The 13272-nt window shown below is 54.5% G+C and overlaps 1 protein-coding gene across 3 annotated transcripts in view; it reads left to right on the plus strand.

The window, feature by feature from the left end:
• Positions 1-10319, plus strand: part of Arid3a (AT-rich interaction domain 3A) — a 28687-nt gene extending 18368 nt beyond the window's left edge. For 2 of the 3 annotated variants that reach the window (XM_021204889.1, XM_021204890.2), the window contains exons 4-9: positions 1635-1707; positions 3832-4015; positions 4225-4472; positions 5604-5900; positions 6334-6432; positions 7054-10012. In XM_021204889.1, coding sequence (XP_021060548.1) covers positions 1635-1707; positions 3832-4015; positions 4225-4472; positions 5604-5900; positions 6334-6432; positions 7054-7250 — 1098 coding nt within the window. In that variant the 3' untranslated portion in view covers positions 7251-10012. Of the gene's footprint in view, positions 1-1634; positions 1708-3831; positions 4016-4224; positions 4473-5603; positions 5901-6333; positions 6433-7053 lie in introns of all 3 variants that reach the window. The other variant, XM_029542578.1, reaches the window with a different exon arrangement.
• The last annotated feature ends 2953 nt before the right edge of the window (positions 10320-13272 follow it).

A 13272-nucleotide genomic window follows, 5' to 3' on the forward strand; every position in this document is an offset into this window, starting at 1 on the left:
AGGGTTTCTCTGTATGGTCCTGGCTGTCCTGGAACTCACTCTGTAGACCAGGCTGGCCTCGAACTCAGAAATTCGCCTGCCTCTGCCTCCCGAGTGCTGGGATTAAAGGCGTGCGCCACCACACCCAGCTTTGATTGGTTTTTCAAGACAGGGTCTCTCTGTGAACTTGCTCTGTAGACCAGGCTGACCTCGAACCCCCAAATCTGCCTGCCTCTGGCTCCCTGAGTGCTGGGATTAAAGGCGTGTGCCCGCCACAACCCAGCTTGCTTTTAAATGGAGATAGGGAAACTGAGGAAGGAACCTCTAGAGTTGTCTTGTGGAGGGACCAAGCCCATGAGGGTAAACCCTGAAGATGGCCAGGAGAGCCATCCTAGGGTTCTGGATGGTGCTGTAGGGCTGAGAGCCTCAAGCCCTCCCGTGGCGGGTTCCTGCCTGCCTCTCCAGGGTCAGAGGCTCTAGCCAAACAATCCCCTGGTCATAAGTCCACCCATCCTCTGTCTGCCCCTCTGTGCCACACCGCATACACCCAGGTGGCCTGGGAAATCAGGTTGCAGTTTGAGGCATTTATTAGGCACTTGCTATATACCAGACATACACACACACACACACACACACACACACACACACACACACACACACGCTCTCTTGTGCTGTGTGCTCTTTACAAGAGAAAGCAGAACCCCCTTGGGCCGATGTGGAGGCCCCCAGCTAGCCCTGGGTGCTGGTGTGTGGCACCCAGCGGGCCCTGCAAGTCCCCACACCCCTCAGGCAGCCTGGCAAGGGAGAGCAGGCCTCCCTGGACTTAGGAATGCGGGCCGGCCAGTCTGGCGCTGGCTGGCCCAGGGTGGGGTGCAGACAAAGCTGGGCAGCTAGCTGACAGCTGGGCCACCCAGGGCAGAGGCCTGGGCTCCCAACGCCCTTCTAGGAGGGCAGTCTACCCCATCCACAGTCTCCGTTGAAGAGACGGAGAAAATGGCTGGGGGGATGCGGGGTACGTGCACGGTTCATGGTGCACGGTGCCCGTTGGAAGGACGGTCTGGCCCCAGCTGCCCGCACCGAGGCTCCCGCCGAGCTTTTGGAGACCAAATGATGGCTTCTGCAGACCCAGGTGTAATTGGTGGTTTCTAGGCCCCCCACCATCCAGCCAGCTGCCGTCCCGGAGGTTAATTTGAAGCCTGGTATTCCGAGGAGCGTTCTAATTATCTCCGCCCCACTTCCCCTCTGCTGGCTCGGCCAGTGAGTCCCAGTGCCCACAGGCACCCGGGACATGATCCTGTGATGGCTGCCCCGCATCGCCCCCCACCACCAACCACTACAGCCTGGGTGGGCAGAAGGTCACTCAGTCACTCCACACAGAAGACAAGAGGAAGGGGAGCCCCCCGCGGGGGGGACCCAGGGGTTAACAAACAGTAGATGACTTGATGGGCGCGTGGGATAATGTCCAGAGTTCCCAACCCTGGGAGAGGTGGGGAGGACCCTCCTGGGGGCATTGGTTAGTGACCCCTAGATGTGGAGGGGTTCCTGCACTGTCTGCCGCTTGGCTTGGGGTGTGTGTGGCTGAGCTCCCGTCGCTGTCCCCCTGAGAAGGGGATGTGTCTCTCCCACCCGCCGACCTGTTCCTCCTCTGCCCACAGCTCTATGAACTGGACTCGGACCCCAAGAGGAAAGAGTTCCTGGATGACCTGTTCAGCTTCATGCAGAAGCGGGGTGAGCACCTCCGGGGCAGAAGGGTCTGATGGGGGAGCAAGCCGCTCTCCCGTGAGTGAGTGCTCCCCAAACTCTGTGACTGTCCCCACCACTAGGGCCTCAGGTGGACCAGGGACAAACCCCCTACCCCGGCCCAAACTCCCTCTCCCTGGAGGGTGGGCCAGGCTGGGGCTGGGTCATTACAATCCCCTTGTTTTAGGGGAGGAAACAGGCCCAAGGAGGGTCTGGGCCTCAGCCATGCAGCAGGAAGGGGCGGAGGGGGACTGAGACCAGCCCGGGGCCATCGCTGGGGCCCAGCTTCTGTAAACACAGGCTTGCAGGCCTGCCCACCGGAAGGCAAAGAAGAAGGGGTACTGTGGCCTCCTGATCCTGTGGCCCAGCCCAGTGGCCTCTCGGTTAACCCTTCCGTGTCAGGGTGTGGCCTGCAGATCCCTATGGGTGTGAGGAAGCCCCCCGAGCTATCCACAGGGCCCAGCCTCTCTGGGTCCAGCCCTGCTGCCCCTCATGTGGCCGGAGAGATCTCCCCTCCCCGCCTTATCATGCATCCCCACCTGCCCCAGCCCCGCACCCAGCAGGAGGCCTCCAGCTGCCTCTCTTGGCCACAGAGCTGACCATCCCAGTCACCACCCCCGTCATAATGGGGTCAGCAGGGCCAGGGACCTCAGTGCTTTAATGTAGCCACTGACCACAAAGGGCCGTGAAAACCCAAATCTAACCCTGCCTCCCTCACCCAGTCAAACCAGCCGACTCCTCTCTATCCCTCAGAACCCCACATCAGGGCCGCCACGGACACTTTGTTCTGAGGTCTTTGGCAATGAGGAGCTGGGATTCAAACCACCGTTCCTCACCCCTTCAGCACAGCCTACTGCCCACGGGCTCCTCCTTGGGAGAGAAAAATGACCTCGCCCCCTTGTATCAGAAAGCAGAGACCTTGAGACGGATTTCTCTCTTAATTCGCTAGAGATGGGAAGTGGGGGGAGGTGTCCTGCCTGTGCCCCTCCACTGTCCCCCACCCTTCCTCATCCCAGCCCCAGCCCTCTATCAGGTCCTGACTATATGAACTTCCTCCCCCACCAGCAGAGGCTGGCCTGCCCACCTCTTGGTCTCTCTCTAGGACTGAGCTGCGATTGACTGGGGTGGGTTGGAGACCCACCTCCCAGTGGCCACCCTGGGCTCTCCCTGACTCACATGGGGGGGGGGGGACTTTGCTACTTGTGAGGAGGGCCTCCCAGCGCTGCCTGGCTGGGGCCATGGAGTCCCGGCCTCAGGTAAGGCAGGCCCTGGAGCATCCAAGTCAGTACAGAGGGTGCAAGGCTGTGGCTGTCCAGTAGTCAGTGTTCTTTATTGAGCACCTGCTGTATGTGTGGCTGGGCTGTGAGGGCCCTTCCTAAGCAGGCCGGCAGGGAAGGCCTCCTGGGCCTACAGTTTTACAGACAAGAGTTAGCATCCAGGTAAGGCCAGGCTCTGAGTAGACCTGGGCCATAAAATGCAAAACCTCTTAGAGTCTAGATGGGCACAAAGGTGTAAGGGCCCTGTGGGCAGCAGGCTTGGGAAATGGAGGTGAAGTTTTGATGGATGAAGAGGCCAGGGAGTCACCAGGTACAGAATGGATGCCTCCTGCTTTTAAAACTGAAAATCCTCTTAGCAGAGCCTTCCCCGCCCCTCCCCCCAACACACACACTGAAGCCTGCCACACTTCGGGGATGGCTGAGGAGGGACAGAGGCTGAGGCAGGAAGGGCTCTGGGGATATTCTGTGGTTGTTTGGCAACGACTGTTGTTGGAAACCTGGAGTGGGAATATTCATGTCCCCGGAGTCTCCTGTGTGTCCCCAGGATGGCTGCTGGCCTCTCTCTCCTAACCACCTACTGGGCCCAATGAGCAGTAGCTTCTCTTGGGGAAACTGAGGCGAGCAGGGGTGTGGCCCGAGGATGCTGCTGCTCTAGAAAGGTTGGGGAGCGCATGTGTGTGCCTGCACAGGGTGGGGTCACACCCGGAGCCCCACAGAGCCCCCGGATAAGTGACCCAGGATGGCCACAGTGCCAGCAAGCCCCCTCCCTGCCCGATTCTGGCTAGCTTCAGCTATGCCTGTCCTCAACAGCCCCACCCCACCCCATGTCCCACAGGCACTCCAGTGAACCGGATCCCCATCATGGCGAAGCAGGTCCTTGACCTGTTCATGCTGTACGTGCTGGTGACCGAGAAGGGCGGCCTGGTAGAGGTGATCAACAAGAAGCTGTGGAGGGAGATCACCAAGGGGCTCAACCTGCCTACCTCCATCACCAGTGCCGCCTTCACACTTCGGACACAGTGAGTGCCAGGGCTGCTCCGCCTCATCCTGGGATAGCCCACCACCTCCTCCTCAGATAGCCCACCACTGCTGATCTGAGGTAGCCCATAACCTGTGTTCCCAGATATCCCTCCACCTCTCTCCTGAGGTGACGCCTCACTTCTCTGAGCGTGGGGCGGGATGACACTCCCCTGGTTGTCTCAGTGCTATCTTGTCTCCCTGCCCACAGGTACATGAAGTATCTTTACCCCTATGAGTGTGAGAGGCGAGGCCTGAGCAGCCCCAACGAGCTCCAGGCCGCCATAGACAGCAATCGCAGGGAGGGCAGGCGCCAGAGCTTCGGCGGCTCACTCTTTGCCTACTCACCCAGTGGAGCCCACAGCATGCTGCCCTCGCCCAAGCTACCGGTGACTCCCCTGGGCCTTGCTGCCAGCACCAACGGCAGCTCCATCACCCCAGCGCCCAAGATCAAGAAAGGTGACTCATGTGAGGGGAGGGGGCAACCCTTTTATTTCTCTGGGTAACCGTGATAAACCCAAGTTAGTACGAAGGAGTTCTCTTTATCCTTGTTCATTCCTGAGGCATCCAAGGGCAGGCAATTCCTGCTCTTCCATCCCCTGTCTACAACAGAAGGGCTTCAGCAAGCAGGCAGTCTTCATTCCCCAGTTCTTTGCCGGGGCAGACATGCCTCCTGTTTGACCCATCTAGCTTCTGCTTGCAGAGTATATTAGAATCGAGTTCTGGTTTTCATGTCTACACCAGACAGACATTACTAACTGAGTGTTGCACCAGGACAGACATTACTAACTGAGCACCGTACCCCTTTCTAAACCCAGCACTGCTAATCAATCATAGCATCGGTCTCTGGTGCATGACAAATCTTACTAACTTGTCACTTCTGTTTCCTTCTAAGCTGTGGAGACCTTTGACACATACCAGACCCTCCAGACATGTCCGACACTCTGACCCTTGAACCACCCTGAGTCTAATGCAAAGCCACTCATTATCCTTTCCTGGCTTATGTGTCAGGTGGGAAGGTGCCTGAGCTTTGTGAAGTTGTTGGGAAGTATCCTGTGTATGAAGCCCCCAGTAAGCGTAAAGCCCAGGTCCATGTGTTCTCAATAAGAACGATCCCACTTGGGAGGCAGAGGCAGGTGGATTTCTGAGTTCGAGACCAGCCTGGTCTACAGAGTGAGTTCCAGGACGGCCAGGGCTACACAGAGAAACCCTTTCTCAAAAAACAAACAAACAAACAAAAAAGAACATTCCCACTTGTATAGAGTCTTGTCTGCTGAGGCCAGGTAGCTCAGTGGGTAGAATACTTGCCTAGTGTGCCCTGGGTACTATGCCAACACCATATAAGCGAGGTGAGGTGATGCACATCGGTTTATCTGTCATCCCAGCACTTGGAAGGCGTTATCAGTCGTTCAAAGTCATCCTTAGCTACAAAAGTGAGTTGGAGGCCAGCCTGGGCTACATGAGACTCTCAAAAAACAACAGCAACTAAGCAAAACCCGCTGGGGAGTGTCTGTTTCTGTTCACCTTGGTGGCAGTAAAGCTAGCTCTTCCCCAGGTCCCTCCTGACCACCTGCTCTTCTGTCTGTCTAGAGGAAGACTCGGCCATCCCCATCACAGTCCCAGGCCGCCTACCTGTGTCTTTGGCAGGCCACCCTGTTGTCGCAGCCCAGGCTGCGGCAGTGCAAGCTGCAGCTGCCCAGGCAGCCGTGGCGGCCCAGGCGGTTGCCCTGGAGCAACTCCGGGAGAAGCTGGAATCTACAGAGCCTCCAGAAAAGAAGATGGCCCTGGTGGCCGATGAGCAACAGCGACTTATGCAGCGAGCTGTGCAGCAGAGCTTCCTGGCCATGACAGCCCAGCTGCCCATGAACATCCGCATCAACAGCCAAGGTACGAGGAGCTCGGAGTGCTCCTTTCCCCGTGTGTGCCAGGCATGTCAGTCAGACAAGGGCAAAGCAGAAAGACAGGCGTCAAGGGCTCGTGCAGTCCTGGGAGAAACCCAGTCTGTCCAGTTGGGAGTCGGCAGGCTCCAAGGAGAAGTTAACATTGATCAGAATTTGTGTCACATGGCCCTTGGTACTGGGGGGTCGTACATGGTGGTCTATACCTGCTGTCCCTGCTGTAGGTTGAAGCAGGAAGAGGGTGAGTGAGTCCAGAGCTAACTTGAGCTACATAAAGATGCCTGTTCATAAAAATAAGTAACAAATAAATGAAGTAACCCCTCCAAAAACTTGGAAAAGGCCTTCTAGAGGAGGTAGACAGGAAGCAAGCCACTCCCCCAAGTGGACCTCTGACCAGCATGATGGATCTCTTGCTCCTACAGCCTCTGAGAGCCGCCAGGACTCAGCCATGAGTCTCACCAGTGCCAATGGCAGCAACAGTATTAGCATGTCTGTGGAGATGAATGGCATTGTATACACAGGTAAGGCCCAGGAGGCCCTCCCACCTCTGCCCGCCCCACGGGAGAAGGAGTCACTCTCAGCTTTATTTCTGAGCTGGGGGGAGGGGCCGTGCAGAGGACAGAGGACCACTTGTGGGAGTCCATTTTCTTCTTCTTCTTTTTTTAAAGATATATTTATTTATTTTTATGTATATGAGTACACTGTAGCTGTCTTCAGACACACACACCAGAAGAGGGCGTCAGATCCCATTACAGATGGTTGTGAGCCACCATGTATTTGCTGGGAACTGAACTCAAGACCTCTGGAAGAACAGTCAGTGCTCTTAACCAGCTGAGCCATCTTTCCAGCCCTCCCCACCCCCCCATTTTCTTCTTTCACCCTGGGTCCTGGTGATGCAACGCAGGGCACCCAGCTTGGCAGCAAGCAGCTTTGCCCACTGAGCTATCCAGCCAGTTCGCTTATTTGGCACCGTTGGCAGACAGGGTCTTGCCAGTGCACTCCGGCTAGTCTTGCATTGGCGTCACACCAGTGATCCTCCTGCCTCAGCTCCCCCCCCCCCGCCCCAGAGTTGCTGGGATCACGGGCGGTGCCCCTGAGAAGCCCAGCCCTGTGATACCACCCTCCCTCCATCTTTGTCCCAGGGGTGTTGTTCGCTCAGCCACCACCTCCTACGGCACCTTCCGCCCCCGGCAAAGGGGGTGTCAGCAGCATCGGTACCAACACCACCGCGGGCAGCCGGATAGGAGCCAGCGGCAGCACTGTCAGCGGCGGCCAGGTGGGGCTGGCGGGGGTGTCTACGCCCACCGTGTCTTCTACCTCAAACAACTCCTTGCCTTAAAGGAAACCAAGGTGCATGGCTGCCCACCCGCCACAGGGACCGCAAGGCCACACAGGGGAACCTGGGACGTCAGAAGAATCCCAGTGGGCCGGTAGATTCCCAAGGAGCCACACGCCAAAAAAGAGAGAGGGAGAGAGAGAGAAAGAAAGAAAGAAAAAAAAAATATATATATACATATATATATATACATATATACATATATAGAAAGATAGATGGAGAAACAGATTTAATAAATCAGGGCAAAGCAAAGAACACTTGAATCTCTCAGGTTTCAGAGACTCCGAGAAACGGATTTGATGAGGGCCACCGAGGTAACCTCGAAGCCGAAGGAGGTCCCCTTCCCAGAGGCTTCCACGAGGTTTCGCTTGAGCAGCCCATTCAAGCACGTCTGTTTACCTCATGAATCCCGGCACTGCGTGTTCACATTTTTTTTGTTTTGTCTTTGTTTTTGTTTCTTTTTTTGTTCCTTTTGGGAAAACCAACCTTGGAAGCTATGAATTTTTCTTTTCTTTTTAAAACAAGATCTCCACATTCAGAACGCAATTTTTAAAAAGGGTTTGGGGTTTCTGATTTTGTAAATATTCTATTTTATTCTTGAGGGCAGGGATTGGATCTTAGGAAGAATCTATCTGTATATCTATATATTTGTGTTCATTCAGGGAAACAGACTTTTAAAAAAAAAAAAAGAAAGAAAGAAAGGAAGAAAGAAAAAAACAAAATACCAGCCATGGTCGGCCCCCACCCTTGTCACCCCAGAGCCCTTGCGTGTCCTGCAGTGCCCCTGGCTCAGCTAGGAGATACTGGCTTTCAGCAGTTTCCACAATTCTGTCAGGCTGGCCCTGCCCACTGGCCCCATCATTCAGGAACCTGGATTGCTTACCCAGGACACAGAATGTTCTAGAAACGGGTAGGGGAGCCATGGAGTGCAGTGGCCTCCTGTGTCTCAGGGATGAAGGTGCTGGATTGTCTTTGCCTGGATGGGTTGCTTTCAAGAGACAGATGCAACGGGCCTAGCTCAGGGCAAGGATTGGACTTGAGTCACAGCCTCCTGTGTTCCATCTCTCTTCCTGTTTTTGTCACTCCCCTTGCTGGGACAACACCTGAATGTGACAGTAGTCGAGCAGGAAGGATCCTGCTGTCTCTCCCATAGTCCAGCCAAACTGGGCATTGTGGCACCCTGTCACCCCAGCTCTTAGGAGGATGGAGCAGGGGGATCGAGAGAGTTCAAGGTCATCCTTGGCTACATATAGAGGTTGAGGCCAGCCTGGGCTACTTGAAACCCTATCTCAAAGAAGCAAAATAAGTCGAGGCTGGGCAGATACCTTTAATCCCAGCACTTTGTGAGCAGACCAGCCTGGTCTTAAAGTAATTCCAAGCTGCCCAGGGCTACACAGTGAAATCCTGTCAAAAAACAACAACAACAAAACAAAACAAAACACTTGGATTCGTTTTGGCTGGAGCTGTGTACACACTCTGCTGGACTGAGGAATCTGCTCTGGACTCAGCCCGGTCTCCATTCCCGAGTGGCAGTGCTGGTTCTCCTGGGAGAGAACGGGAGCACATGCAGACGTGGGTGCTGGAACCTGCTTGTCCTCAGTCCCAGGAGTCAGGAACCCCCGGGTCTACGCTATGGGGATCGGACCCTCTTTCGTCCTCTGTCTCAGGTTGTCAACACACCCCTTCCATCCTTCCAGGAGGGGGGTGCTGCCTATTTGGAGGGGAGGGGGGAATCTCAACTTTTCCTTCTGGAAGCTTCTGCCTGCCCCGTTTTGGGGCCACTGTCTTAGCCGCACAATCATTCCTGGGCACGGGTGTTGAGGGGTCCTTGTCCCTTCTGACAGCCCTGTCCAAAGTCTGCCTCCATGGGTAACTGGCTCAGGGATATAGCAGCCAGCCTACTGTGTCCCTAGTGGGGTCTATCTGAGGGGGTCGCCTTGGTGGGCACATCCAAGGCAAGTTTCTTTCTACCTCAGGTCTTTTGATGCCAAAAAGAAAAAGAAATGCGCCCAGGTCACCCACTGGTCTGGTCACCTTCTCAGTGCCCACGGTGGGAACTTGGTGTCCACTTGTATCTCAGGCTCTGTGAGTGGCCGGAAGCATGAGATCCTAACTCAGGGGACCTTGCCCCCCCACAGCTCTGTGACTGTGGTGGGGTACCCCCTGCTGGGCATACTCAGCAGCCCTCCGTGGTCCTGTCTGTGCCTCAGTTGCCCCATTAGGCCTTGGCATGGGGTTCAGTTGGCACCCACGCAGACTGGAGTGGGGTCAGAGCTGGGGTCGTCATTGTCCACCTGGTACCTCAGGGCTTGGCATGGGGCAGGTGAGACACCCAAACTCAGGGCAAAGGGTGGAGGGGCAGGCTCAGGCTGCTTCTAGAACCTTCCTGGTCACCCTTATGCGGGCCACCAGGCCATGTGTCTGTCTGTCTGTCCGGCTGCAGTGGGTGGGTAGGGATGGGGTTTGGGAACAGCTGGGTTAATGTTTTCTGAGGGTTATACATCTGTACAGTCTGGGTTTTTTTTTTTTTCTTTCATTTTAATCATTTTTACACGCTTTGAGTTTTTTCCCCCCACCTCCACATAATTTTGGCTTTTGTGGATTTTATTTTTCCTTCTAGGTAAATGTGAGCTGGGCTGTTTGGTTAGGGACAGTGAACTTTTCATTTTCTTGGGGGTGGGAAGGGCTTGTCCGACAGCCTGGGAATCGCACACAAACTCAGGTAAAAGTGAAAAAATAAATAAGTGGATTTTTAAAAATTTTAAAAAAAAGAAAAAGAAATAAAGAAAAAGCTGTTTTCTACCTCTGGTCAGGCCTCTGTGGTCAGTTCCTGCCCAGGCTGTGGCCTGCGGCCCACAATGGTCACAGCTGTGCAGAATATTCAGGAAAATTCAGCTATTAACAGGAAAACTCAGACAACAATGGGGGAAGGTGTGATTTTTGAAATTTAAAAAACAAAAACAAAAAAAAAAACACTGAAAGTTTACATTTTATGACCCTATTGTGGATTGTATTTAAGCCTCAGAAATATTTAACGGGATTGTAACCTGTAAATCAGTGATATTAAAGAGTTGAGACGCTTCTGTGAAAGAGTGGCTGTTTTGATTTTGTTTTGTTTTGTTGGTGTGTGGAGGGGACCCCACAGGACATGTTAGGAATGGATGTCTGGGGACAGGAATAGTTGTCGAGGCTTAGGAGGCCCTGGTTCCTGCTGCTTTCTCTTTCCACTTCATGTCTGTATGGGTGGTGGGGTAAGTGGGTGCTGTGTGCAAGGTTCTCCCCTTCTACCCCGTTGGTCTCGGGGACTGAACTCAGATCATGGAGAGGGTGGGGTTCCTGTCTACTGCTTCCTTTCTTGCTTAAAAGAAAAACAGAACAAAAACCAAACAAACAACCTTACTATCTGAGAATTTGATACAGTATATGCTGACGGTATTCTCTTGGGACAGTGTCTCACTACAAAGCCCTGGCTGGCCCAGAACTCAAAGCACAGAGATCAACATGCCTCTGCCTCTGGGAACTGGGACTAAAAGCGGGAGCCACAAGCGTGGCCTGTCTCAGGACCTTTGCACAGGCTGTTCCCCTGCATGCCTTCCCCATCTGCCACCTATCTGTGAGCTATTCCTTTCTGTCCTACCCTCAGCTCACCCTGAGACAACATCATCCCATCTTTGTCCCCTGGGCTAGTTACATGTGACACTCACACCTCAACCCCCCCACACACACACATACAACCAGGTGGAGCCCTCTAAAGCCAACTAACTCCCCAGGGCTCGCCACCATCCACCACCACCACCACCACTTCCCATCATCCAGGGACCAAAGCTCCTGGTAGCCTCCAGGACACTTACTTGCCTCCTGGCCTCCTGCTCATGAGTGCCTCAGCCTCCAGAGAACTAGAATCAAAGGTGTGTGCTACCACTCCCAGCTTGGCCACTTCCAGCTGTGACGTGCCTCAGTGGGCACCAGGGAGAGGGTCCCTGGGCACACCTTGACAAGCAGTGACCTCACATAGGGGACTCGAGAGACTGCATGACTCAAGGCAGATTCGGCCTGGTGGACAGGCCCAGACCTGGCCCACCTGATGCTCACCCTGCCCTGCTCTGACTGAGGCCGGCCCAGGCTAGCCCCTCCTCAGGTTGCTGACAGAATTGAGGAAAATAGCTGCTGGCTGGCTCCTGCTAGCCCCTGAGGAAGGATGTCATCAACCTGCCCCTGACACCCAACTTGGGGGGCAAGGGATAAGGGCCAGCTATTTATTTTTTAAAGAGAAGGTGTCTTTCAGGGAAACTGGCTTAGCTGGTCCTGCTGTTTTCTCTCCTTGGCCAAAGAGCATCAGAGAGGGAACTGAGTGGCCCTGAGGCTGCACAGCTCTGAAATGCCTCAGAGCCCTGTAGCACATCCCACCCAGCAATCCGAAACTACTCAGATCCGAAACTACTCAGACCGGCAGAACAAAATTCCAGGGAGGTCAGTTGGACCTCCCTCCTCCTGGAGGTGGGGGGGGGGAGGGAAATCCACTATCATCCTTTCTCCCTGAGGAGTCCCCAGATGATGGGCCACCCATGGGGAGGTGGGTAGGCACTGACAGAATGGAGACATTGGGGCTACTGTATGGGGAATAAGTATGTCTGTGCCTTAGTTTCCCCTGATGCGGCTCCCTCCAATCATTGGTTGTTCCTTCCATTCTCTCCGAGGTCTGGCGACTGGGTGGTCTTGAAAGCCCAAGTGTGGCTTTTGTTCTTACAGCCGACACAACTGGACTGTCCTCATTCCAGGGGCTGGGCTGACCTCTAACCTCAGAGTCCAGTCTGCCTGGCCACCCACCCCCAGGGAAGAAACGTGACCAAGCCTCAAGGGCTGGCCTGCTGCAGGGGAGTCTGCCCCAGCTGCTGTCCCTGCCCAGCACCCTAGAATGGAGTCTGAAAAAGCTTCAGGTCAGACACGGATGTACCTGGGGCCTGAAGCACATGAACCCATCAGCCACAGGGTTGTTGGGGGGTTGGGGGGTGTCGGGGAGCAAGGAACCAGTGGTCTGGATTCCTACAAGGAACTCACCCACCATTCAGAAGGCCCTAACCCCAGCTTTCAAGATTATCCCCTATCTTTCTTTTATTTCTTATTTCTCTATTTAAGTTCTGACATGGGGGTCTCATGTACTCAGGCAAGCTTCAAAGGCACCAAGTACTCCAGGATGACCTCAGACTCCTGTCACCTCCAACATTCTCAAATGCAGCTCCACCTTCTCCATCCTCCCCCAGACCTGTCTCTGTGCCGCTGGACAGCACCTTGTTCCTGAGTTTCTTGCTCAAAAGTAGTGCCTTCTCTCAAGAATGACCTCCTGCGTCCTCCCTGTTCCCCCGCAGCTCACGCCTGCCATCCTGTGGCCACATTGGGTGGCACGCCTCACTCCGACTCGGTTCCTCTCTTTCTGGCCCGAGGTTGCAGGGTCGCTGAGTCCAGTGCTTGCACCCGGCATGCAACCTTGCTCCCTTCACAGGCCCAACAGTTGCTGTTAGACCCAGCTCACCATCCCACCCTGCGTCCAGCCCTGCCACCCCAGCAGGCGCAGCACTCTGGTGGCCACATTCCGGCTGCGGGATTCCACACTTGCATGCACTCTCCTTTATTAACAGCACATGGAGGGAGGAGGGGACACTTGGTTTTAGACCTGGCCTATGACCAGCAGCTGTGACCCGAGGCTAAAGGTTGCTTGGCTAGAGAGTGACCTTTTGGGTCTGCACGGAGTGAACCGAATACAAATTTGAAATTTATGGTTCGAAAGAGGAAAGGCCAAAGAGGAGGCAAATCCATAAAGGGCGTGGGTCGATTGGTAAGAGTTTAATCACCAATTCGCTTCGGCCAGACGTATTATTGATTGTATTGATGAGTATGTAGCCAGATTTCATATGTAGTAAGTAACTAACTTCATTTGGTCTAAATAAAGTATAAAGGCCAGTGGTTTATATTTCTGTTATAAAACAAGGTTTAAAACCGGTTTAGGAGGGGAAACCAGGAAAGGGGA

This window comes from Mus pahari, chromosome 9 (genome assembly GCF_900095145.1).
Source record: "Mus pahari chromosome 9, PAHARI_EIJ_v1.1, whole genome shotgun sequence".
In the NCBI taxonomy this organism is placed as follows: Eukaryota; Metazoa; Chordata; class Mammalia; order Rodentia; family Muridae; genus Mus; species Mus pahari.